Below are 24,331 nucleotides of genomic sequence, written 5' to 3'. Positions count from 1 at the left end.
CCCTACCTTGGACATACAGCGGAGCAGTCTCCATACGTTAGTTTAGATCCCTACCTTGGACATACAGCGGGAGCAGTCTCCATACGTTAGTTTAGATTCCTACCTTGGACATACAGCGGGAGCAGTCTCCATACGTTAGTTTAGATCCCTACCTTGGACATACAGCGGGAGCAGTCTCCATACGTTAGTTTAGATCCCTACCTTGGACATACAGCGGGAGCAGTCTCCATACGTTAGTTTAGATCCCTACCTTGGACATACAGCGGGAGCAGTCTCCATACGTTAGTTTAGATCCATACCTTGGACATACAGCGGGAGCAGTCTCCATACGTTAGTTTAGATCCCTACCTTGGACAGGACATATGAGCAGTCTCCATACGTTAGTTTAGATCCCTACCTTGGACAGGACATATGAGCAGTCTCCATGGAAGGTGTAGTCTTTCCCATCATAGGTGGTGATGTGGGAACCTCCCACTATGGAGCAGGTAGCTGGACAATCTAGATCTGTACAACTCCACTGGCCTTGGTTACAGGTACTAATGGAGAGAGACAGTCAGTTTAGCCTGCAGCACACACACATAGACACACACGCACACATCCAGCTCAACACACATAGACACACACGCACACATCCGGCTCAACACACACGCACACATCCAGCTCAACACATCCAGCTCAACACATCCAGCTCAACACATCCAGCTCAACACATCCAGCTCGACACATCCGGCTCAACACATCCAGCTCAACACATCCAGCTCAACACATCCAGCTCAACACATCCAGCTCAACACATCCGGCTCAACACATCCGGCTCAACACATCCGGCTCAACACATCCGGCTCAACACATCCGGCTCAACACATCCAGCTCAACACATCCAGCTCAACACATCCGGCTCAACACATCCGGCTCAACACATCCGGCTCAACACATCCGGCTCAACACATCCAGCTCAACACATCCAGCTCGACACATCCGGCTCAACACATCCGGCTCGACACATCAAGCTCAACACATCCAGCTCAACACATCCAGCTCAACACATCCGGCTCAACACATCCGGCTCAACACATCCAGCTCAACACATCCAGCTCAACACATCCAGCTCAACACATCCAGCTCAACACATCCGGCTCAATACATCCAGCTCAACACATCCGGCTAAACACATACAGCTCAACACATCCGGCTCAATACATCCGGCTCAACACATCCGGCTCAACACATCCAGCTCAACACATCCGGCTCAATACATCCAGCTCAACACATCCGGCTAAACACATCCAGCTCAACACATCCGGCTCAATACATCCGGCTCAACACATCCGGCTCAACACATCCAGCTCAACACATCCGGCTCAACACATCCCGCTCAACACATCCGGCTCAACACATCCGGCTCAACACATCCGGCTCGCACACACACACAATAATTCAGTGTATATAAATACAGTGCAGCTCTTACCATGTCTGGCATGTTCTTGAGAATGATTGTCCAGGCTGGTAAGACTGTCCGTTGTGGAGACAAGAGCACTGGTTCACAGCTACACAGCCAGTCAGATTGAGGTCATCAAACACGGTTCCTATGAGAAAGGCATTCAATACATTTAGTCACCTGGTTCCATAAATTACATTCAATACATTTAGTCACCTGGTTCCATAAATTACATTCAATACATTTAGTCACCTGGTTCCATAAATTACATTCAATACATTTAGTCACCTGGTTCCATAAATTACATTCAATACATTTAGTCACCTGGTTCCATAAATTACATTCAATACATTTAGTCACCTGGTTCCATAAATTACATTCAATACATTTAGTCACCTGGTTCCATAAATTACATTCAATACATTTAGTCACCTGGTTCCATAAATTACATTCAATACATTTAGTCACTTGGTTCCATAAATTACATTCAATACATTTAGGTTCCATAAATTACATTCAATACATTTAGTCACCTGGTTCCATAAATTACATTCAATACATTTAGTCACTTGGTTCCATAAATGACATTAAATACATTTAGTCACCTTGTTCCATAAATTACATTCAATACATTTAGTCACCTTGTTACATAAATTAAATTAAATACATTTAGTCACCTTGTTCCATAAATGAAATTAAATACATTTAGTCACCTGGTTCCATAAATGACATTAAATACATTTAGTCACCTGGTTCCATAAATGACATAAAATCATTTAGTCACCTGATAATAATAACTTGACCAATCAGATTCAGTGGGTCCAAAATCACTGATGCATTGAAATTGGCATTAAACACTTAACCTTTGACTTGAGGACTCGAAACCCCGATGTTGTATTCAGCTACTTTAAAATGGTTACATTGCTGACGTATGATGTTGTATTCTGTATATTAGTGCATGTACCGGCAGGGCAGAAGCATCCGTCGGTGCAGTGTTCCTCACAATGCTGGTTCCTCTCTGGGTTGGAGCAGGTATCAGTGCAGGGACTAGCACACTCCTGGTACTCCATGTTGAAAGGACACGTCTCCACTGCTCAACACAGACAAATAACCCTAATCAGAAATCTGTTTCCAAGTCTTCATTACTTCAGATTTTCACTTTAGTCTTTTATTGACATCAACTAAGTGGAAATTGGGATTTGCTCCTCAGTTTTCCGTCACGTAAATGTAAATACCAGCATCTGGAAGAAGAAGAAGACACTACAGATGACCTAAGGCAAAGCATTATTGGAAGAAGAAGAAGACACTACAGATGACCTAAGGCAAAGCATTATTGGAAGAAGAAGAAGACACTACAGATGACCTAAGGCAAAGCATTATTGGAAGAAGAAGAAGACACTACAGATGACCTAAGGCAAAGCATTATTGGAAGAAGAAGAAGACACTACAGATGACCTAAGGCAAAGCATTATTGGAAGAAGAAGAAGACACTACAGATGACCTAAGGCAAAGCATTATTGGAAGAAGAAGAAGACACTACAGATGACCTAAGGCAAAGCATTATTGGAAGAAGAAGAAGACACTACAGATGACCTAAGGCAAAGCATTATTGGAAGAAGAAGAAGACACTACAGATGACCTAAGGCAAAGCATTATTGGAAGAAGAAGAAGACACTACAGATGACCTAAGGCAAAGCATTATTGGAAGAAGAAGAAGACACTACAGATGACCTAAGGCAAAGCATTATTGGAAGAAGAAGAAGACACTACAGATGACCTAAGGCAAAGCATTATTGGAAGAAGAAGAAGACACTACAGATGACCTAAGGCAAAGCATTATTGGAAGAAGAAGAAGACACTACAGATGACCTAAGGCAAAGCATTATTGGAAGAAGAAGAAGACACTACAGATGACCTAAGGCAAAGCATTATTGGAAGAAGAAGAAGACACTACAGATGACCTAAGGCAAAGCATTATTGGAAGAAGAAGAAGACACTACAGATGACCTAAGGCAAAGCATTATTGGAAGAAGAAGAAGACACTACAGATGACCTAAGGCAAAGCATTATTGGAAGAAGAAGAAGACACTACAGATGACCTAAGGCAAAGCATTATTGGAAGAAGAAGAAGACACTACAGATGACCTAAGGCAAAGCATTATTGGAAGAAGAAGAAGACACTACAGATGACCTAAGGCAAAGCATTATTGGAAGAAGAAGAAGACACTACAGATGACCTAAGGCAAAGCATTATTGGAAGAAGAAGAAGACACTACAGATGACCTAAGGCAAAGCATTATTGGAAGAAGAAGAAGACACTACAGATGACCTAAGGCAAAGCATTATTGGAAGAAGAAGAAGACACTACAGATGACCTAAGGCAAAGCATTATTGGAAGAAGAAGAAGACACTACAGATGACCTAAGGCAAAGCATTATTGGAAGAAGAAGAAGACACTACAGATGACCTAAGGCAAAGCATTATTGGAAGAAGAAGAAGACACTACAGATGACCTAAGGCAAAGCATTATTGGAAGAAGAAGAAGACACTACAGATGACCTAAGGCAAAGCATTATTGGAAGAAGAAGAAGACACTACAGATGACCTAAGGCAAAGCATTATTGGAAGAAGAAGAATACACTACAGATGACCTAAGGCAAAGCATTATTGCATGACCAAAGTGTTCACTTTGAGTTCCAACAGAACTGTTCCAATACAAAGACAAAACAGATTTCCCTTACAGCAGAACTCCTCGGTCTTCCACTGTTGGGGTTTCCCCCCTGCGTGAGCACACTGGCGGGAGTACTCGGACATGGTGGGGCAAGCGCAGGTGGCACTGCTGCTACTGTTGCCACAGTGACACATGTCTGCTGCACAGGCCTTGATGAAAGAGTCTGTGGCAATCAGCTCCTTACAGCTACTGAAGGCAAGGCTGGTGAGAAGCTGCTCACAAAGTTCGGTCTGAAAAGGACGAAGAAGAAGAAGAAGAAGTAGAAGAAGAAGAAGAAGAAGAAGAAGAAGAAGAAGAAGAAGAAGAAGAAGAAGAAGAAGAAGAAGAAGAAGAAGAAGAAGAAGAAGAAGAAGAAGAAGAAGAAGAAGAAGAAGAAGAAGAAGAAGAAGAATTACTAGAGGCAACATAGAGGGATTTTGTACTGATCAAATGTCAGCCATGAGGATGTTGATATTGATATTTCAACTGACATTCCAAGATCTTACAATCATGTTTAAATGTAATGAATACGAAATCTTAAATGTTCAGCTCAGCTCTAGACGTGTAAATACCTGGTCTTCACACTGCTCCTTGGGACCAGGGATTTCTGTACAGGTCTCTGTTGGGCCATTCATCTTCCAAAGATCACCATAGTCGATTATGTTGAGATGAGCATCTGTGGGAAAAGAAACAGAGTTTTATCTATCTCTGTCATCATGTGTTTTGTGTTTTTTGTAACGCTTTCTTAACATGGTAAAATACTTTAGGACCTGTTCCTAAGCCATAGATTGAACTCACACATTCATAAGCAGAACAGGAGCATAATCTGCCCCCCCCTAAGACATTTGGTGATTGTGTTTACCATTCTTAATGAACTCGTCGTAAATCTGGACTCCGTTGAAGTCTCCACACAGCCCACACGTCTGATTGTGGAACTTTGAGTTCAGCTCCACCTATAAAACCAATGGAAGATGACTGAGGTTTAACGCATCGCAAATATGTCCATTTCACATACAGCCAGCTGTACATGCACCTACAGCAGTTCATATGAATTGACATTTCACACACTTCATCATGAGTTGAGGCTGTTCTAGCCTGGGTACCAGGCTGTTTATGCTAACATTCCACTCCTTGTACCTGTGCTACAAGCATTTCGCTACTCCCTCTCTAACTATCATGTTGTTAAAACCTTTTAAACTCTCATCATGTTGTTAAAACCTTTTAAACTCTCATCATGTTGTTAAAACCTTTTAAACTCTCATCATGTTGTTAAAACCTTTTAAACTCTAATCATGTTGTTAAAACCTTTTAAACTCTCATCATGTTGTTAAAACCTTTTAAACTCTTATCATGTTGTTAAAACCTTTTAAACTCTAATCATGTTGTTAAAACCTTTTAAACTCTAATCATGTTGTTAAAACCTTTTAAACTCTCATCATGTTGTTAAAACCTTTTAAACTCTCATCATGTTGTTAAAACCTTTTAAACTCTAATCATGTTGTTAAAACCTTTTAAACTCTCATCATGTTGTTAAAACCTTTTAAACTCTAATCATGTTGTTAAAACCTTTTAAACTCTCATCATGTTGTTAAAACCTTTTAAACTCTCATCATGTTGTTAAAACCTTTTAAACTCTCACCATGTTGTTAAAACCTTTTAAACTCTTATCATGTTGTTAAAACCTTTTAAACTCTTATCATGTTGTTAAAACCTTTTAAACTCTTACCATGTTGTTAAAACCTTTTAAACTCTTACCATGTTGTTAAAACCTTTTAAACTCTTACCATGTTGTTAAAACCTTTTAAACTCTTATCATGTTGTTAAAACCTTTTAAACTCTTATCATGTTGTTAAAATCTTTTAAACTCTTATCATGTTGTTAAAACCTTTTAAACTCTCATCATGTTGTTAAAACCTTTTAAACTCTTATCATGTTAACGCAGTTAACGCCGTCTTCACACCATTCTCTGTTCCCACTCTTATCCCAACAGTTCCACTAACACTGATATGTTCCCACTCTTATCCCAACAGTTCCACTAACACTGATATGTTCCCACTCTTATCCCAACAGTTCCACTAACACTGATATGTTCCCACTCTTATCCCAACAGTTCCACTAACACTGATATGTTCCCACTCTTATCCCAACAGTTCCACTAACACTGATATGTTCCCACTCTTATCCCAACAGTTCCACTAACAAGTTCCCACTCTTATCCCAACAGTTCCACTAACACTGATATGTTCCCACTCTTATCCCAACAGTTCCACTAACACTGATATGTTCCCACTCTTATCCCAACAGTTCCACTAACACTGATAAGTTCCCACTCTTATCCCAACAGTTCCACTAACACTGATATGTTCCCACTCTTATCCCAACAGTTCCACTAACACTGATAAGTTCCCACTCTTATCCCAACAGTTCCACTAACACTGATATGTTCCCACTCTTATCCCAACAGTTCCACTAACACTGATATGTTCCCACTCTTATCCCAACAGTTCCACTAACACTGATTTGTTCCCACTCTTATCCCAACAGTTCCACTAACACTGATATGTTCCCACTCTTATCCCAACAGTTCCACTAACACTGATATGTTCCCACTCTTATCCCAACAGTTCCACTAACACTGATATGTTCCCACTCTTATCCCAACAGTTCCACTAACACTGATATGTTCCCACTCTTATCCCAACAGTTCCACTAACACTGATATGTTCCCACTCTTATCCCAACAGTTCCACTAACACTGATATGTTCCCACTCTTATCCCAACAGTTCCACTAACACTGATAAGTTCCCACTCTTATCCCAACAGTTCCACTAACACTGATATGTTCCCACTCTTATCCCAACAGTTCCACTAACACTGATATGTTCCCACTCTTATCCCAACAGTTCCACTAACACTGATAAGTTCCCACTCTTATCCCAACAGTTCTACTAACACTGATATGTTCCCACTCTTATCCCAACAGTTCCACTAACACTGATATGTTCCCACTCTTATCCCAACAGTTCCACTAACACTGATATGTTCCCACTCTTATCCCAACAGTTCCACTAACACTGATAAGTTCCCACTCTTATCCCAACAGTTCCACTAACACTGATATGTTCCCACTCTTATCCCAACAGTTCCACTAACACTGATATGTTCCCACTCTTATCCCAACAGTTCCACTAACACTGATAAGTTCCCACTCTTATCCCAACAGTTCCACTAACACTGATATGTTCCCACTCTTATCCCAACAGTTCCACTAACACTGATATGTTCCCACTCTTATCCCAACAGTTCCACTAACACTGATGTGTTCCCACTCTTATCCCAACAGTTCCACTAACACTGATATGTTCCCACTCTTATCCCAACAGTTCCACTAACACTGATATGTTCCCACTCTTATCCCAACAGTTCCACTAACACTGATATGTTCCCACTCTTATCCCAACAGTTCCACTAACACTGATGTTGCTCTACATTCACTAGCTAACTATAGACCACGTTCATCAGGACCAGTATATTGCAGCAAAGCATCACATACATTTGACATTTAGCAGACACTCTCATCCAGAGCGATTTACAATCAGTGCATTGAACCAAAGCAGGTAAAACAACCGCATATCACTGTAGTGTGACAGAAAACATATGGAAATGAGTAAAGCAGACTGAACACATACCCAGAGGGAATCATCTTCATTCCACATGACGACTAACCCCAGCTTGGCTGTGATCTTCACATAGGAAACGGTCCTCTCAATGAAGACGTTGAACTGACCAAATGGTATGGTGACCCTAGGGGAACAAAACAACACAGTGTCCATCAGAGGGAAGGGTTGGTATTCCAACAAGGGTCAACATTGTTCAACTAAACTTCAGAATAAGAGTTTTACCTCTGAATGCTATACAATTAATGCTTTTAGATCACTGATCACTGATGAACCTCCCTGTTGCCCGTTGAAACTGACATTATGTAGATTATGTTAAAACAGCAAAAAGATGATCTCAAGCTGAGCTGAATGATGATCCAACACTGCATCCATGATATTAATAAAAAAAAATTAAATGTATGAATTCTTTGTACAAAAGTAGCAACTGAATGCAATTGAAGCAAAAAATAAAAAAAACTGTCCATTCGTTTTGTTTCCCTACAGTTGATAAGATTGATCTCTGAATAACATTAATTCCATTGGATGTAGTTAAGTGGTAACAAACCGCCTATAATTTGCTTCCTCTATTACAATTTATTTTACACTAAATCTAAGAGCCAATGGTTTGACAAATCTAAGAGCCTTTGTTGATTGGACTGTGAACTCACTGTTTTCCGTTGACACTGACGTTACCATTGGCCAGTTCCACGAAGGTTCCATCCAGCTTCAAAGACACCTTTAATAATAATAATAATAATAATAATAATAATACATTTTATTTGACAGATGCCTTTCAGGACATCTCAAGGTCACCTTACATTAAAATCATAGTGCAATTTAAAAACCAATCAAAGGACTGATCCCAAAGGAATACCTTGGTTATGGTGGGCAGCCCGTCTACCTCTCCCCGCTGCAGCTGAACGTTGAAGGCCTCATAGCCGCTGCTGCTCTTACACAGCGACGTCAGCACGTGGTTACAGGTGTAGGGCAGCTGGAAGAAGTCTCCATCGTAGGTTTTGTAGTGGTAGTTACCCCATGTGCTGCAGACCTGCCCGTTATGAGTGGGACTCACTCCTGCTGCATGGGGGGAAATGTACTGTATAGTTGCACCATTCATGTCTGAATATGAGATGTATAATATAACAGTATAATATAGATATTTGAGTATTAGGTAACATTTATGTAAAAAAGAATACCTGACAAGATTTGCAGTTTGGAATCATATAGACTCCCAATGGAAGTCATATCTGGAATCATAACTGGAAAAAGACAAGTCTTATTTAGCTTCTAGACCAGCTCCTCTTTAGTTCCTAAACTATGCTACATGAATTATCCTAAGGTGATATTAAATGGCATTTTATCATATCTTGTCTTATCTTTTCTTACCAGTCTCAGAATATGCAGCAGACAGTCCGAAGAGGAGAGCAATCCACGGCTTTACCCATTGGAGTGCCATGATGGTTCTTCTAACGATGTCCTCCTGGTCCACCTGAACAGGTAATCTACCTGCTCCTACTGATAATGTATGGCACCAGGTACCTGCTTTTAAACTACTACACTCAAGGAAGTACCTACACTCAGGGAAGCACCTTGATGATGCTGGGATAGTTGACTCTGTATTTAAGGAGGAAACTGATCAAACTTTAGGCGTTACCATTGTTCTGTCTGTCTGTCAGAGATCAGATTAACTTCACTGTAAGTGACATTGGGTAATGTATTAAGCATAATAGTCCTTAGATCAGGGTGAATGGGCAAGACAAAATATTTAATTGCCTTTGAACGGGGTGTGGTAGTTGGTGCCAGGCGAACTGGTTTGTGTCAAGAACTGCAACGCTGCTGGGTTTTTCACGCTAAACAGTTTCCCGTCTCTATCAAGAATGTTCCACCACCCAAACTACATCCAGCCAACTTGACACAACTGTGAGAAGCATTGGAGTCAACATGGGCCAGCATCCCTGTGGAACGCTTTCAACACCTTGTAGAGTCCATGACCCGACGACTTGAGGCTGTTCTGAGGGCAAAAGGGGGGGTAGGGAAGGGGGGGAAGGGTGGGGAGGGTGGGGGAGGGGAAGGGGGGAGGGGGGAAGGGGGGAAGGGGGAAGGGTGGGGAGGGTGGGGGAGAGGGGGGAAGGGGGGAGGGTGGGGAAGGGTGGGGAAGGGGTAGTTGGGGGTAGTTGTTGTAGTTAGTGGTTCTGTTGTCTGGGGGGTAGTTGTTGGTGGTGTGGTTCTGTTGTCTGGGGGTAGTTGTTGTAGTTAGTGGTTCTGTTGTCTGGGGGTAGTTGTTGTAGTTAGTGGTTCTGTTGTCTGGGGGTAGTTGTAGTAGTTTGTGGTTCTGTTGTCTGGGGTTAGTTGTAGTAGTTTGTGGTTCTGTTGTCTGGGGGTAGTTGTTGTAGTTAGTGGTTCTGTTGTCTGGGGGTAGTTGTTGGTGGAGTGGTTCTGTTGTCTGGGGGTAGTTGTTGTAGTTAGTGGTTCTGTTGTCTGGGGGTAGTTGTAGTAGTTTGTGGTTCTGTTGTCTGGGGGTAGTTGTTGTAGTTAGTGGTTCTGTTGTCTGGGGGTAGTTGTTGGTGGAGTGGTTCTGTTGTCTGGGGGTAGTTGTTGTAGTTAGTGGTTCTGTTGTCTGGGGGTAGTTGTTGTAGTTAGTGGTTCTGTTGTCTGGGGGTAGTTGTTGTAGTTAGTGGTTCTGTTGTCTGGGGTTAGTTGTTGGTGGTGTGATTCTGTTGTCTGGGGGTAGTTGTTGGTGGTGTGGTTCTGTTGTCTGGGGGTAGTTGTTGTAGTTAGTGGTTCTGTTGTCTGGGGGTAGTTGTTGTAGTTAGTGGTTCTGTTGTCTGGGGGTAGTTGTTGTAGTTAGTGGTTCTGTTGTCTGGGGGTAGTTGTTGGTGGAGTGGTTCTGTTGTCTGGGGGTAGTTGTTGTAGTTAGTGGTTCTGTTGTCTGGGGGTAGTTGTTGTAGTTAGTGGTTCTGTTGTCTGGGGGTAGTTGTTGGTGGAGTGGTTCTGTTGTCTGGGGGTAGTTGTTGTAGTTAGTGGTTCTGTTGTCTGGGGGTAGTTGTTGTAGTTAGTGGTTCTGTTGTCTGGGGGTAGTTGTTGGTGGTGTGGTTCTGTTGTCTGGGGGTAGTTGTTGGTGGAGTGGTTCTGTTGTCTGGGGGTAGTTGTTGTAGTTAGTGGTTCTGTTGTCTGGGGGTAGTTGTTGTAGTTAGTGGTTCTGTTGTCTGGGGGGTAGTTGTTGTAGTTAGTGGTTCTGTTGTCTGGGGGTAGTTGTTGTAGTTAGTGGTTCTGTTGTCTGGGGGTAGTTGTTGGTGGTGTGGTTCTGTTGTCTGGGGGTAGTTGTTGTAGTTAGTGGTTCTGTTGTCTGGGGGTAGTTGTTGGTGGTGTGGTTCTGTTGTCTGGGGGTAGTTGTTGTAGTTAGTGGTTCTGTTGTCTGGGGGTAGTTGTTGTAGTTAGTGGTTCTGTTGTCTGGGGGTAGTTGTTGGTGGTGTGGTTCTGTTGTCTGGGGGTAGTTGTTGGTGGAGTGGTTCTGTTGTCTGGGGGTAGTTGTTGTAGTTAGTGGTTCTGTTGTCTGGGGGTAGTTGTTGTAGTTAGTGGTTCTGTTGTCTGGGGGTAGTTGTTGTAGTTAGTGGTTCTGTTGTCTGGGGGTAGTTGTTGGTGGAGTGGTTCTGTTGTCTGGGGGTAGTTGTTGTAGTTAGTGGTTCAGTTGTCTGGGGGTAGTTGTTGTAGTTAGTGGTTCTGTTGTCTGGGGGTAGTTGTTGGTGGTGTGGTTCTGTTGTCTGGGGGTAGTTGTTGTAGTTAGTGGTTCTGTTGTCTGGGGGTAGTTGTTGGTGGTGTGGTTCTGTTGTCTGGGGGTAGTTGTTGTAGTTAGTGGTTCTGTTGTCTGGGGGTAGTTGTTGTAGTTAGTGGTTCTGTTGTCTGGGGTAGTTGTTGGTGGTGTGGTTCTGTTGTCTGGGGGTAGTTGTTGTAGTTAGTGGTTCTGTTGTCTGGGGGTAGTTGTTGTAGTTAGTGGTTCTGTTGTCTGGGGGTAGTTGTTGTAGTTAGTGGTTCTGTTGTCTGGGGGTAGTTGTTGGTGGAGTGGTTCTGTTGTCTGGGGGTAGTTGTTGTAGTTAGTGGTTCTGTTGTCTGGGGGTAGTTGTTGTAGTTAGTGGTTCTGTTGTCTGGGGGTAGTTGTTGTAGTTAGTGGTTCTGTTGTCTGGGGGTAGTTGTTGGTGGAGTGGTTCTGTTGTCTGGGGGTAGTTGTTGTAGTTAGTGGTTCTGTTGTCTGGGGGTAGTTGTTGTAGTTAGTGATTCTGTTGTCTGGGGGTAGTTGATGTAGTTAGTGGTTCTGTTGTCTGGGGGTAGTTGTTGTAGTTAGTGGTTCTGTTGTCTGGGGGTAGTTGTTGTAGTTAGTGGTTCTGTTGTCTGGGGGTAGTTGTTGTAGTTAGTGGTTCTGTTGTCTGGGGGTAGTTGTTGGTGGAGTGGTTCTGTTGTCTGGGGGTAGTTGTTATAGTTAGTGGTTCTGTTGTCTGGGGGTAGTTGTTGTAGTTAGTGGTTCTGTTGTCTGGGGGGTAGTTGTTGGTGGAGTGGTTCTGTTGTCTGGGGGTAGTTGTTGTAGTTAGTGGTTCTGTTGTCTGGGGGTAGTTGTTGTAGTTAGTGGTTCTGTTGTCTGGGGGTAGTTGTTGTAGTTAGTGGTTCTGTTGTCTGGGGGTAGTTGTTGTAGTTAGTGGTTCTGTTGTCTGGGGGTAGTTGTTGTAGTTAGTGGTTCTGTTGTCTGGGGGTAGTTGTAGGTGGAGTGGTTCTGTTGTCTGGGGGGTAGTTGTTGGTGGAGTGGTTCTGTTGTCTGGGGGGGTAGTTGTTGTAGTTAGTGGTTCTGTTGTCTGGGGGTAGTTGTTGTAGTTAGTGGTTCTGTTGTCTGGGGGTAGTTGTTGGTGGAGTGGTTCTGTTGTCTGGGGGTAGTTGTTGTAGTTAGTGGTTCTGTTGTCTGGGGGTAGTTGTTGGTGGAGTGGTTCTGTTGTCTGGGGGTAGTTGTTGTAGTTAGTGGTTCTGTTGTCTGGGGGTAGTTGTTGTAGTTAGTGGTTCTGTTGTCTGGGGGTAGTTGTTGTAGTTAGTGGTTCTGTTGTCTGGGGGTAGTTGTTGGTGGAGTGGTTCTGTTGTCTGGGGGTAGTTGTTGTAGTTAGTGGTTCTGTTGTCTGGGGGTAGTTGTTGTAGTTAGTGGTTCTGTTGTCTGGGGTAGTTGTTGTAGTTAGTGGTTCTGTTGTCTGGGGGTAGTTGTTGGTGGTGTGGTTCTGTTGTCTGGGGGTAGTTGTTGTAGTTAGTGGTTCTGTTGTCTGGGGGTAGTTGTTGTAGTTAGTGGTTCTGTTGTCTGGGGGTAGTTGTTGGTGGAGTGGTTCTGTTGTCTGGGGGTAGTTGTTGTAGTTAGTGGTTCTGTTGTCTGGGGGTAGTTGTTGTAGTTAGTGATTCTGTTGTCTGGGGGTAGTTGTTGTAGTTAGTGGTTCTGTTGTCTGGGGGTAGTTGTTGTAGTTAGTGGTTCTGTTGTCTGGGGGTAGTTGTTGTAGTTAGTGGTTCTGTTGTCTGGGGGTAGTTGTTGTAGTTAGTGGTTCTGTTGTCTGGGGGGTAGTTGTTGGTGGAGTGGTTCTGTTGTCTGGGGGTAGTTGTTATAGTTAGTGGTTCTGTTGTCTGGGGGTAGTTGTTGTAGTTAGTGGTTCTGTTGTCTGGGGGGTAGTTGTTGGTGGAGTGGTTCTGTTGTCTGGGGGTAGTTGTTGTAGTTAGTGGTTCTGTTGTCTGGGGGTAGTTGTTGTAGTTAGTGGTTCTGTTGTCTGGGGGTAGTTGTTGTAGTTAGTGGTTCTGTTGTCTGGGGGTAGTTGTTGTAGTTAGTGGTTCTGTTGTCTGGGGGTAGTTGTTGTAGTTAGTGGTTCTGTTGTCTGGGGGTAGTTGTAGGTGGAGTGGTTCTGTTGTCTGGGGGGTAGTTGTTGGTGGAGTGGTTCTGTTGTCTGGGGGGTAGTTGTTGTAGTTAGTGGTTCTGTTGTCTGGGGTAGTTGTTGTAGTTAGTGGTTCTGTTGTCTGGGGGTAGTTGTTGGTGGAGTGGTTCTGTTGTCTGGGGGTAGTTGTTGTAGTTAGTGGTTCTGTTGTCTGGGGGTAGTTGTTGGTGGAGTGGTTCTGTTGTCTGGGGGTAGTTGTTGTAGTTAGTGGTTCTGTTGTCTGGGGGTAGTTGTTGTAGTTAGTGGTTCTGTTGTCTGGGGGTAGTTGTTGTAGTTAGTGGTTCTGTTGTCTGGGGGTAGTTGTTGGTGGAGTGGTTCTGTTGTCTGGGGGTAGTTGTTGTAGTTAGTGGTTCTGTTGTCTGGGGGTAGTTGTTGTAGTTAGTGGTTCTGTTGTCTGGGGTAGTTGTTGTAGTTAGTGGTTCTGTTGTCTGGGGGTAGTTGTTGGTGGTGTGGTTCTGTTGTCTGGGGGTAGTTGTTGTAGTTAGTGGTTCTGTTGTCTGGGGGTAGTTGTTGTAGTTAGTGATTCTGTTGTCTGGGGAGTAGTTGTTGTAGTTAGTGGTTCTGTTGTCTGGGGGTAGTTGTTGTAGTTAGTGGTTCTGTTGTCTGGGGGTAGTTGTTGTAGTTAGTGGTTCTGTTGTCTGGGGGTAGTTGTTGGTGGTGTGGTTCTGTTGTCTGGGGGTAGTTGTTGTAGTTAGTGGTTCTGTTGTCTGGGGGTAGTTGTTGTAGTTAGTGGTTCTGTTGTCTGGGGGTAGTTGTTGGTGGTGTGGTTCTGTTGTCTGGGGGTAGTTGTTGGTGGTGTGGTTCTGTTGTCTGGGGATAGTTGTTGTAGTTAGTGGTTCTGTTGTCTGGGGGTAGTTGTTGTAGTTAGTGGTTCTGTTGTCTGGGGGTAGTTGTTGGTGGAGTGGTTCTGTTGTCTGGGGGTAGTTGTTGTAGTTAGTGGTTCTGTTGTCTGGGGTAGTTGTTGTAGTTAGTGGTTCTGTTGTCTGGGGGTAGTTGTTGGTGGAGTGGTTCTGTTGTCTGGGGTAGTTGTTGTAGTTAGTGGTTCTGTTGTCTGGGGGTAGTTGTTGGTGGTGTGGTTCTGTTGTCTGGGGGTAGTTGTTGGTGGTGTGGTTCTGTTGTCTGGGGGTAGTTGTTGGTGGAGTGGTTCTGTTGTCTGGGGGTAGTTGTTGTAGTTAGTGGTTCTGTTGTCTGGGGTAGTTGTTGTAGTTAGTGGTTCTGTTGTCTGGGGGTAGTTGTTGTAGTTAGTGGTTCTGTTGTCTGGGGTAGTTGTTGGTGGTGTGGTTCTGTTGTCTGGGGGTAGTTGTTGTAGTTAGTGGTTCTGTTGTCTGGGGGTAGTTGTTGGTGGTGTGGTTCTGTTGTCTGGGGGGTAGTTGTTGTAGTTAGTGGTTCTGTTGTCTGGGGGTAGTTGTTGGTGGTGTGATTCTGTTGTCTGGGGGGTAGTTGTTGTAGTTAGTGGTTCTGTTGTCTGGGGGTAGTTGTTGTAGTTAGTGGTTCTGTTGTCTGGGGGTAGTTGTTGGTGGTGTGGTTCTGTTGTCTGGGGGTAGTTGTTGTAGTTAGTGGTTCTGTTGTCTGGGGGAGTTGTTGGTGGTGTGGTTCTGTTGTCTGGGGGGGTAGTTGTTGTAGTTAGTGGTTCTGTTGTCTGGGGGTAGTTGTTGGTGGTGTGATTCTGTTGTCTGGGGGGGTAGTTGTTGTAGTTAGTGGTTCTGTTGTCTGGGGGTAGTTGTTGGTGCCACAGTGTCTCCGGACCGCTCCTGTCTCAGCCTCCAGTATTTATGCTGCAGTAGTTTATGTGTCGGGGGGCTGGGGTTAGTTGGTTATACCTGGAGTACTTCTCCTGTCTTATCCAGTGTCCTGTGTGAATTTAAGTATGCTCTCTCTAATTCTCTCGTTCTCTCTTTCTCTCTGAGAACCTGAGCCCCTAGGACCATACGTCAGGACTACCGGGCATGCTGACACCTTGCTGTCCCCAGTCCGCCTGGCCTTGCTGCTATTCCAGTTTCAACTGTTCTGCCTGCGGTTACGAAACCCCTACCTGTCCCAGACCTGCTGTTTTCAACTCTTAATGATCGGCTATGAAAAGCCAACTGAGAGACCTGAGCCCTAGGACCATACGTCGGGACTACCGGCCGTGGTGACTCCTTGCTGTCCCCAGTCCGCCTGGCCTTGCTGCTATTCCAGTTTCAACTGTTCTGCCTGCGGTTATGGAACCCCTACCTGTCCCAGACCTGCTGTTTTCAACTCTTAATGATCGGCTATGAAAAGCCAACTGAGATTTATTCCTGATTATTATTTGACCATGCTTGTCACTTATGAACATTTTTGAACATCTTGGCATGGTTCTGTTATAATCTCGACCCGGCACAGCCAGAAGAGGACTGGCCACCCCTCATAGCCTGGTTCCTCTCTAGGTTTCTTCCTAGGTTTTGGCCTTTCTAGGGAGTTTTTCCCTAGCCACCGTGCTTCTACACCTGCATTACTAGCTGTTTGGGGTTTTAGGCTGGGTTTCTGTACAGCACTTCGAGATATTAGCTGATGTAAGAAGGGCTATATAAAATAAAATTGATTGATTGATTGATTGGTGGTGTGATTCTGTTGTCTGGGGGGGTAGTTGTTGTAGTTAGTGGTTCTGTTGTCTGGGGGTAGTTGTTGTAGTTAGCGGTTCTGTTGTCTGGGGGTAGTTGTTGGTGGAGTGGTTCTGTTGTCTGGGGGTAGTTGTTGTAGTTAGTGGTTCTGTTGTCTGGGGGTAGTTGTTGGTGGAGTGGTTCTGTTGTCTGGGGGTAGTTGTTTGTAGTTAGTGGTTCTGTTGTCTGGGGGTAGTTGTTGTAGTTCGTGGTTCTGTTGTCTGGGGGGTAGTTGTTGGTGGAGTGGTTCTGTTGTCTGGGGGTAGTTGTTGTAGTTAGTGGTTCTGTTGTCTGGGGTAGTTGTTGGTGGTGTGGTTCTGTTGTCTGGGGGTAGTTGTTGGTGGTGTGGTTCTGTTGTCTGGGGGTAGTTGTTGTAGTTAGTGGTTCTGTTGTCTGGGGGTAGTTGTTGGTGGTGTGGTTCTGTTGTCTGGGGGTAGTTGTTGGTGGAGTGGTTCTGTTGTCTGGGGGTAGTTGTTGTAGTTAGTGGTTCTGTTGTCTGGGGGTAGTTGTTGTAGTTAGTGGTTCTGTTGTCTGGGGGTAGTTGTTGGTGGTGTGGTTCTGTTGTCTGGGGGTAGTTGTTGTAGTTAGTGGTTCTGTTGTCTGGGGGTAGTTGTTGGTGGTGTGGTTCTGTTGTCTGGGGGTAGTTGTTGTAGTTAGTGGTTCTGTTGTCTGGGGGTAGTTGTTGTAGTTAGTGGTTCTGTTGTCTGGGGGTAGTTGTTGTAGTTAGTGGTTCTGTTGTCTGGGGGTAGTTGTTGTAGTTAGTGGTTCTGTTGTCTGGGGGTAGTTGTTGTAGTTAGTGGTTCTGTTGTCTGGGGGTAGTTGTTGGTGGAGTGGTTCTGTTGTCTGGGGGTAGTTGTTGGTGGTGTGGTTCTGTTGTCTGGGGGTAGTTGTTGGTGGTGTGGTTCTGTTGTCTGGGGGGTAGTTGTTGTAGTTAGTGGTTCTGTTGTCTGGGGGTAGTTGTTGTAGTTAGTGGTTCTGTTGTCTGGGGGTAGTTGTTGTAGTTAGTGGTTCTGTTGTCTGGGGGTAGTTGTTGGTGGAGTGGTTCTGTTGTCTGGGGGTAGTTGTTGTAGTTAGTGGTTCTGTTGTCTGGGGGTAGTTGTTGTAGTTAGTGGTTCTGTTGTCTGGGGGTAGTTGTTGGTGGTGTGGTTCTGTTGTCTGGGGGTAGTTGTTGGTGGAGTGGTTCTGTTGTCTGGGGGTAGTTGTTGTAGTTAGTGGTTCTGTTGTCTGGGGGTAGTTGTTGTAGTTAGTGGTTCTGTTGTCTGGGGGTAGTTGTTGTAGTTAGTGGTTCTGTTGTCTGGGGGTAGTTGTTGTAGTTAGTGGTTCTGTTGTCTGGGGGTAGTTGTTGGTGGTGTGGTTCTGTTGTCTGGGGGTAGTTGTTGTAGTTAGTGGTTCTGTTGTCTGGGGGTAGTTGTTGGTGGTGTGGTTCTGTTGTCTGGGGGTAGTTGTTGTAGTTAGTGGTTCTGTTGTCTGGGGGTAGTTGTTGTAGTTAGTGGTTCTGTTGTCTGGGGGTAGTTGTTGGTGGTGTGGTTCTGTTGTCTGGGGGTAGTTGTTGGTGGTGTGGTTCTGTTGTCTAGTGGGGTAGTTGTTGTAGTTAGTGGTTCTGTTGTCTGGGGGTAGTTGTTGTAGTTAGTGGTTCTGTTGTCTGGGGGTAGTTGTTGTAGTTAGTGGTTCTGTTGTCTGGGGGTAGTTTTTGATGGAGTGGTTCTGTTGTCTGGGGGTAGTTGTTGTAGTTAGTGGTTCAGTTGTCTGGGGGTAGTTGTTGTAGTTAGTGGTTCTGTTGTCTGGGGGTAGTTGTTGGTGGTGTGGTTCTGTTGTCTGGGGGTAGTTGTTGGTGGTGTGGTTCTGTTGTCTAGTGGGGTAGTTGTTGTAGTTAGTGGTTCTGTTGTCTGGGGGTAGTTGTTGTAGTTAGTGGTTCTGTTGTCTGGGGGTAGTTGTTGTAGTTAGTGGTTCTGTTGTCTGGGGGTAGTTTTTGATGGAGTGGTTCTGTTGTCTGGGGGTAGTTGTTGTAGTTAGTGGTTCAGTTGTCTGGGGGTAGTTGTTGTAGTTAGTGGTTCTGTTGTCTGGGGGTAGTTGTTGGTGGTGTGGTTCTGTTGTCTGGGGGTAGTTGTTGGTGGTGTGGTTCTGTTGTCTGGGGGTAGTTGTTGTAGTTAGTGGTTCTGTTGTCTGGGGGTAGTTGTTGTAGTTAGTGGTTCTGTTGTCTGGGGGTAGTTGTTGGTGGTGTGGTTCTGTTGTCTGGGGGTAGTTGTTGTAGTTAGTGGTTCTGTTGTCTGGGGGTAGTTGTTGTAGTTAGTGGTTCTGTTGTCTGGGGGTAGTTGTTGTAGTTAGTGGTTCTGTTGTCTGGGGGTAGTTGTTGGTGGAGTGGTTCTGTTGTCTGGGGGTAGTTGTTGTAGTTAGTGGTTCTGTTGTCTGGGGTAGTTGTTGTAGTTAGTGGTTCTGTTGTCTGGGGGTAGTTGTTGTAGTTAGTGGTTCTGTTGTCTGGGGGTAGTTGTTGGTGGAGTGGTTCTGTTGTCTGGGGGTAGTTGTTGTAGTTAGTGGTTCTGTTGTCTGGGGGTAGTTGTTGTAGTTAGTGATTCTGTTGTCTGGGGGTAGTTGTTGTAGTTAGTGGTTCTGTTGTCTGGGGGTAGTTGTTGTAGTTAGTGGTTCTGTTGTCTGGGGGTAGTTGTTGTAGTTAGTGGTTCTGTTGTCTGGGGGTAGTTGTTGTAGTTAGTGGTTCTGTTGTCTGGGGGGTAGTTGTTGGTGGAGTGGTTCTGTTGTCTGGGGGTAGTTGTTATAGTTAGTGGTTCTGTTGTCTGGGGGTAGTTGTTGTAGTTAGTGGTTCTGTTGTCTGGGGGTAGTTGTTGGTGGAGTGGTTCTGTTGTCTGGGGGTAGTTGTTGTAGTTAGTGGTTCTGTTGTCTGGGGGTAGTTGTTGTAGTTAGTGGTTCTGTTGTCTGGGGGTAGTTGTTGTAGTTAGTGGTTCTGTTGTCTGGCGGTAGTTGTTGTAGTTAGTGGTTCTGTTGTCTGGGGGTAGTTGTTGTAGTTAGTGGTTCTGTTGTCTGGGGGTAGTTGTATTTGGAGTGGTTCTGTTGTCTGGGGGGGTAGTTGTTGGTGGAGTGGTTCTGTTGTCTGGGGGGTAGTTGTTGTAGTTAGTGGTTCTGTTGTCTGGGGTAGTTGTTGTAGTTAGTGGTTCTGTTGTCTGGGGGTAGTTGTTGGTGGAGTGGTTCTGTTGTCTGGGGGTAGTTGTTGTAGTTAGTGGTTCTGTTGTCTCGGGGGTAGTTGTTGGTGGAGTGGTTCTGTTGTCTGGGGGTAGTTGTTGTAGTTAGTGGTTCTGTTGTCTGGGGGTAGTTGTTGTAGTTAGTGGTTCTGTTGTCTGGGGGTAGTTGTTGTAGTTAGTGGTTCTGTTGTCTGGGGGTAGTTGTTGGTGGAGTGGTTCTGTTGTCTGGGGGTAGTTGTTGTAGTTAGTGGTTCTGTTGTCTGGGGGTAGTTGTTGTAGTTAGTGGTTCTGTTGTCTGGGGTAGTTGTTGTAGTTAGTGGTTCTGTTGTCTGGGGGTAGTTGTTGGTGGTGTGGTTCTGTTGTCTGGGGGTAGTTGTTGTAGTTAGTGGTTCTGTTGTCTGGGGGTAGTTGTTGTAGTTAGTGGTTCTGTTGTCTGGGGGTAGTTGTTGTAGTTAGTGGTTCAGTTGTCTGGGGGTAGTTGTTGTAGTTAGTGGTTCTGTTGTCTGGGGGTAGTTGTTGGTGGTGTGGTTCTGTTGTCTGGGGGTAGTTGTTGTAGTTAGTGGTTCTGTTGTCTGGGGGTAGTTGTTGGTGGTGTGGTTCTGTTGTCTGGGGGTAGTTGTTGTAGTTAGTGGTTCTGTTGTCTGGGGTAGTTGTTGTAGTTAGTGGTTCTGTTGTCTGGGGGTAGTTGTTGGTGGTGTGGTTCTGTTGTCTGGGGGTAGTTGTTGTAGTTAGTGGTTCTGTTGTCTGGGGGGTAGTTGTTGTAGTTAGTGGTTCTGTTGTCTGGGGGTAGTTGTTGTAGTTAGTGGTTCTGTTGTCTGGGGGTAGTTGTTGGTGGAGTGGTTCTGTTGTCTGGGGGAGTTGTTGTAGTTAGTGGTTCTGTTGTCTGGGGGTAGTTGTTGTAGTTAGTGGTTCTGTTGTCTGGGGGTAGTTGTTGTAGTTAGTGGTTCTGTTGTCTGGGGGGTAGTTGTTGGTGGAGTGGTTCTGTTGTCTGGGGGTAGTTGTTGTAGTTAGTGGTTCTGTTGTCTGGGGGTAGTTGTTGTAGTTAGTGATTCTGTTGTCTGGGGGTAGTTGTTGTAGTTAGTGGTTCTGTTGTCTGGGGGTAGTTGTTGTAGTTAGTGGTTCTGTTGTCTGGGGGTAGTTGTTGTAGTTAGTGGTTCTGTTGTCTGGGGGTAGTTGTTGTAGTTAGTGGTTCTGTTGTCTGGGGGTAGTTGTTGGTGGAGTGGTTCTGTTGTCTGGGGGTAGTTGTTATAGTTAGTGGTTCTGTTGTCTGGGGGTAGTTGTTGTAGTTAGTGGTTCTGTTGTCTGGGGGTAGTTGTTGGTGGAGTGGTTCTGTTGTCTGGGGGTAGTTGTTGTAGTTAGTGGTTCTGTTGTCTGGGGGTAGTTGTTGTAGTTAGTGGTTCTGTTGTCTGGGGGTAGTTGTTGTAGTTAGTGGTTCTGTTGTCTGGCGGTAGTTGTTGTAGTTAGTGGTTCTGTTGTCTGGGGGTAGTTGTTGTAGTTAGTGGTTCTGTTGTCTGGGGGTAGTTGTATTTGGAGTGGTTCTGTTGTCTGGGGGGGTAGTTGTTGGTGGAGTGGTTCTGTTGTCTGGGGGGTAGTTGTTGTAGTTAGTGGTTCTGTTGTCTGGGGTAGTTGTTGTAGTTAGTGGTTCTGTTGTCTGGGGGTAGTTGTTGGTGGAGTGGTTCTGTTGTCTGGGGGTAGTTGTTGTAGTTAGTGGTTCTGTTGTCTGGGGGGTAGTTGTTGGTGGAGTGGTTCTGTTGTCTGGGGGTAGTTGTTGTAGTTAGTGGTTCTGTTGTCTGGGGGTAGTTGTTGTAGTTAGTGGTTCTGTTGTCTGGGGGTAGTTGTTGTAGTTAGTGGTTCTGTTGTCTGGGGGTAGTTGTTGGTGGAGTGGTTCTGTTGTCTGGGGGTAGTTGTTGTAGTTAGTGGTTCTGTTGTCTGGGGGTAGTTGTTGTAGTTAGTGGTTCTGTTGTCTGGGGTAGTTGTTGTAGTTAGTGGTTCTGTTGTCTGGGGGTAGTTGTTGGTGGTGTGGTTCTGTTGTCTGGGGGTAGTTGTTGTAGTTAGTGGTTCTGTTGTCTGGGGGTAGTTGTTGTAGTTAGTGATTCTGTTGTCTGGGGGTAGTTGTTGTAGTTAGTGGTTCTGTTGTCTGGGGGTAGTTGTTGTAGTTAGTGGTTCTGTTGTCTGGGGGTAGTTGTTGTAGTTAGTGGTTCTGTTGTCTGGGGGTAGTTGTTGGTGGTGTGGTTCTGTTGTCTGGGGGTAGTTGTTGTAGTTAGTGGTTCTGTTGTCTGGGGGTAGTTGTTGTAGTTAGTGGTTCTGTTGTCTGGGGGTAGTTGTTGGTGGTATGGTTCTGTTGTCTGGGGGAAGTTGTTGGTGGTGTGGTTCTGTTGTCTGGGGATAGTTGTTGTAGTTAGTGGTTCTGTTGTCTGGGGGTAGTTGTTGTAGTTAGTGGTTCTGTTGTCTGGGGGTAGTTGTTGGTGGAGTGGTTCTGTTGTCTGGGGGTAGTTGTTGTAGTTAGTGGTTCTGTTGTCTGGGGTAGTTGTTGTAGTTAGTGGTTCTGTTGTCTGGGGGTAGTTGTTGGTGGAGTGGTTCTGTTGTCTGGGGGTAGTTGTTGTAGTTAGTGGTTCTGTTGTCTGGGGGTAGTTGTTGGTGGAGTGGTTCTGTTGTCTGGGGGTAGTTGTTGTAGTTAGTGGTTCTGTTGTCTGGGGGTAGTTGTTGTAGTTAGTGGTTCTGTTGTCTGGGGTAGTTGTTGTAGTTAGTGGTTCTGTTGTCTGGGGGTAGTTGTTGGTGGTGTGGTTCTGTTGTCTGGGGGTAGTTGTTGTAGTTAGTGGTTCTGTTGTCTGGGGGTAGTTGTTGTAGTTAGTGATTCTGTTGTCTGGGAGTAGTTGTTGTAGTTAGTGGTTCTGTTGTCTGGGGGTAGTTGTTGTAGTTAGTGGTTCTGTTGTCTGGGGGTAGTTGTTGTAGTTAGTGGTTCTGTTGTCTGGGGGTAGTTGTTGGTGGTGTGGTTCTGTTGTCTGGGGGTAGTTGTTGTAGTTAGTGGTTCTGTTGTCTGGGGGTAGTTGTTGTAGTTAGTGGTTCTGTTGTCTGGGGGTAGTTGTTGGTGGTGTGGTTCTGTTGTCTGGGGGTAGTTGTTGGTGGTGTGGTTCTGTTGTCTGGGGATAGTTGTTGTAGTTAGTGGTTCTGTTGTCTGGGGGTAGTTGTTGTAGTTAGTGGTTCTGTTGTCTGGGGGTAGTTGTTGGTGGAGTGGTTCTGTTGTCTGGGGGTAGTTGTTGTAGTTAGTGGTTCTGTTGTCTGGGGTAGTTGTTGTAGTTAGTGGTTCTGTTGTCTGGGGGGTAGTTGTTGGTGGAGTGGTTCTGTTGTCTGGGGGTAGTTGTTGTAGTTAGTGGTTCTGTTGTCTGGGGGTAGTTGTTGGTGGTGTGGTTCTGTTGTCTGGGGGTAGTTGTTGGTGGTGTGGTTCTGTTGTCTGGGGTAGTTGTTGGTGGAGTGGTTCTGTTGTCTGGGGGTAGTTGTTGTAGTTAGTGGTTCTGTTGTCTGGGGGTAGTTGTTGTAGTTAGTGGTTCTGTTGTCTGGGGGTAGTTGTTGTAGTTAGTGGTTCTGTTGTCTGGGGGTAGTTGTTGGTGGTGTGGTTCTGTTGTCTGGGGTAGTTGTTGTAGTTAGTGGTTCTGTTGTCTGGGGGTAGTTGTTGGTGGTGTGGTTCTGTTGTCTGGGGGGTAGTTGTTGTAGTTAGTGGTTCTGTTGTCTGGGGGTAGTTGTTGGTGGTGTGATTCTGTTGTCTGGGGGGTAGTTGTTGTAGTTAGTGGTTCTGTTGTCTGGGGGTAGTTGTTGTAGTTAGTGGTTCTGTTGTCTGGGGGTAGTTGTTGGTGGTGTGGTTCTGTTGTCTGGGGGTAGTTGTTGTAGTTAGTGGTTCTGTTGTCTGGGGGTAGTTGTTGGTGGTGTGGTTCTGTTGTCTGGGGGGTAGTTGTTGTAGTTAGTGGTTCTGTTGTCTGGGGGTAGTTGTTGGTGGTGTGATTCTGTTGTCTGGGGGGTAGTTGTTGTAGTTAGTGGTTCTGTTGTCTGGGGGTAGTTGTTGGTGCCACAGTGTCTCCGGACCGCTCCTGTCTCAGCCTCCAGTATTTATGCTGCAGTAGTTTATGTGTCGGGGGCTGGGGTTAGTTGGTTATACCTGGAGTACTTCTCCTGTCTTATCCAGTGTCCTGTGTGAATTTAAGTATGCTCTCTCTAATTCTCTCGTTCTCTCTTTCTCTCTGAGAACCTGAGCCCTAGGACCATACGTCAGGACTACCGGGCATGCTGACACCTTGCTGTCCCCAGTCCGCCTGGCCTTGCTGCTATTCCAGTTTCAACTGTTCTGCCTGCGGTTACGAAACCCCTACCTGTCCCAGACCTGCTGTTTTCAACTCTTAATGATCGGCTATGAAAAGCCAACTGAGAGACCTGAGCCCTAGGACCATACGTCGGGACTACCGGCCGTGGTGACTCCTTGCTGTCCCCAGTCCGCCTGGCCTTGCTGCTATTCCAGTTTCAACTGTTCTGCCTGCGGTTATGGAACCCCTACCTGTCCCAGACCTGCTGTTTTCAACTCTTAATGATCGGCTATGAAAAGCCAACTGAGATTTATTCCTGATTATTATTTGACCATGCTTGTCACTTATGAACATTTTTGAACATCTTGGCATGGTTCTGTTATAATCTCCACCCGGCACAGCCAGAAGAGGACTGGCCACCCCTCATAGCCTGGTTCCTCTCTAGGTTTCTTCCTAGGTTTTGGCCTTTCTAGGGAG

General features: G+C 45.3%; 1 protein-coding gene across 1 annotated transcript in view; it reads right to left on the bottom strand.

Annotated features, from left to right (window-relative positions):
• Window positions 1-9,365, bottom strand: part of LOC121578487 (mucin-5AC-like) — a 36,737-nt gene extending 27,372 nt beyond the window's left edge. Inside the window, exons 1-11 of the mRNA XM_045224020.1 lie at window positions 9,195-9,365; window positions 9,005-9,067; window positions 8,683-8,885; window positions 8,477-8,544; window positions 7,839-7,953; window positions 5,011-5,101; window positions 4,721-4,824; window positions 4,180-4,399; window positions 2,403-2,528; window positions 1,469-1,586; window positions 398-536 (exon numbers count right to left, since the gene is read on the bottom strand). Of these exons, the coding sequence (XP_045079955.1) occupies window positions 398-536; window positions 1,469-1,586; window positions 2,403-2,528; window positions 4,180-4,399; window positions 4,721-4,824; window positions 5,011-5,101; window positions 7,839-7,953; window positions 8,477-8,544; window positions 8,683-8,885; window positions 9,005-9,067; window positions 9,195-9,264 (1,317 nt within the window). The 5' untranslated portion in view covers window positions 9,265-9,365. The remainder of the gene's footprint in view (window positions 1-397; window positions 537-1,468; window positions 1,587-2,402; window positions 2,529-4,179; window positions 4,400-4,720; window positions 4,825-5,010; window positions 5,102-7,838; window positions 7,954-8,476; window positions 8,545-8,682; window positions 8,886-9,004; window positions 9,068-9,194) is intronic.
• Window positions 9,366-24,331: the final 14,966 nt, after the last annotated feature.

The sequence above is a fragment of the Coregonus clupeaformis genome, chromosome 12 (assembly GCF_020615455.1).
Source record: "Coregonus clupeaformis isolate EN_2021a chromosome 12, ASM2061545v1, whole genome shotgun sequence".
NCBI lineage: Eukaryota > Metazoa > Chordata > Actinopteri > Salmoniformes > Salmonidae > Coregonus > Coregonus clupeaformis.
The sequence above is the reverse complement of the archived record's forward strand: the minus strand, read 5'-3'. Positions and strand labels throughout refer to the sequence as shown.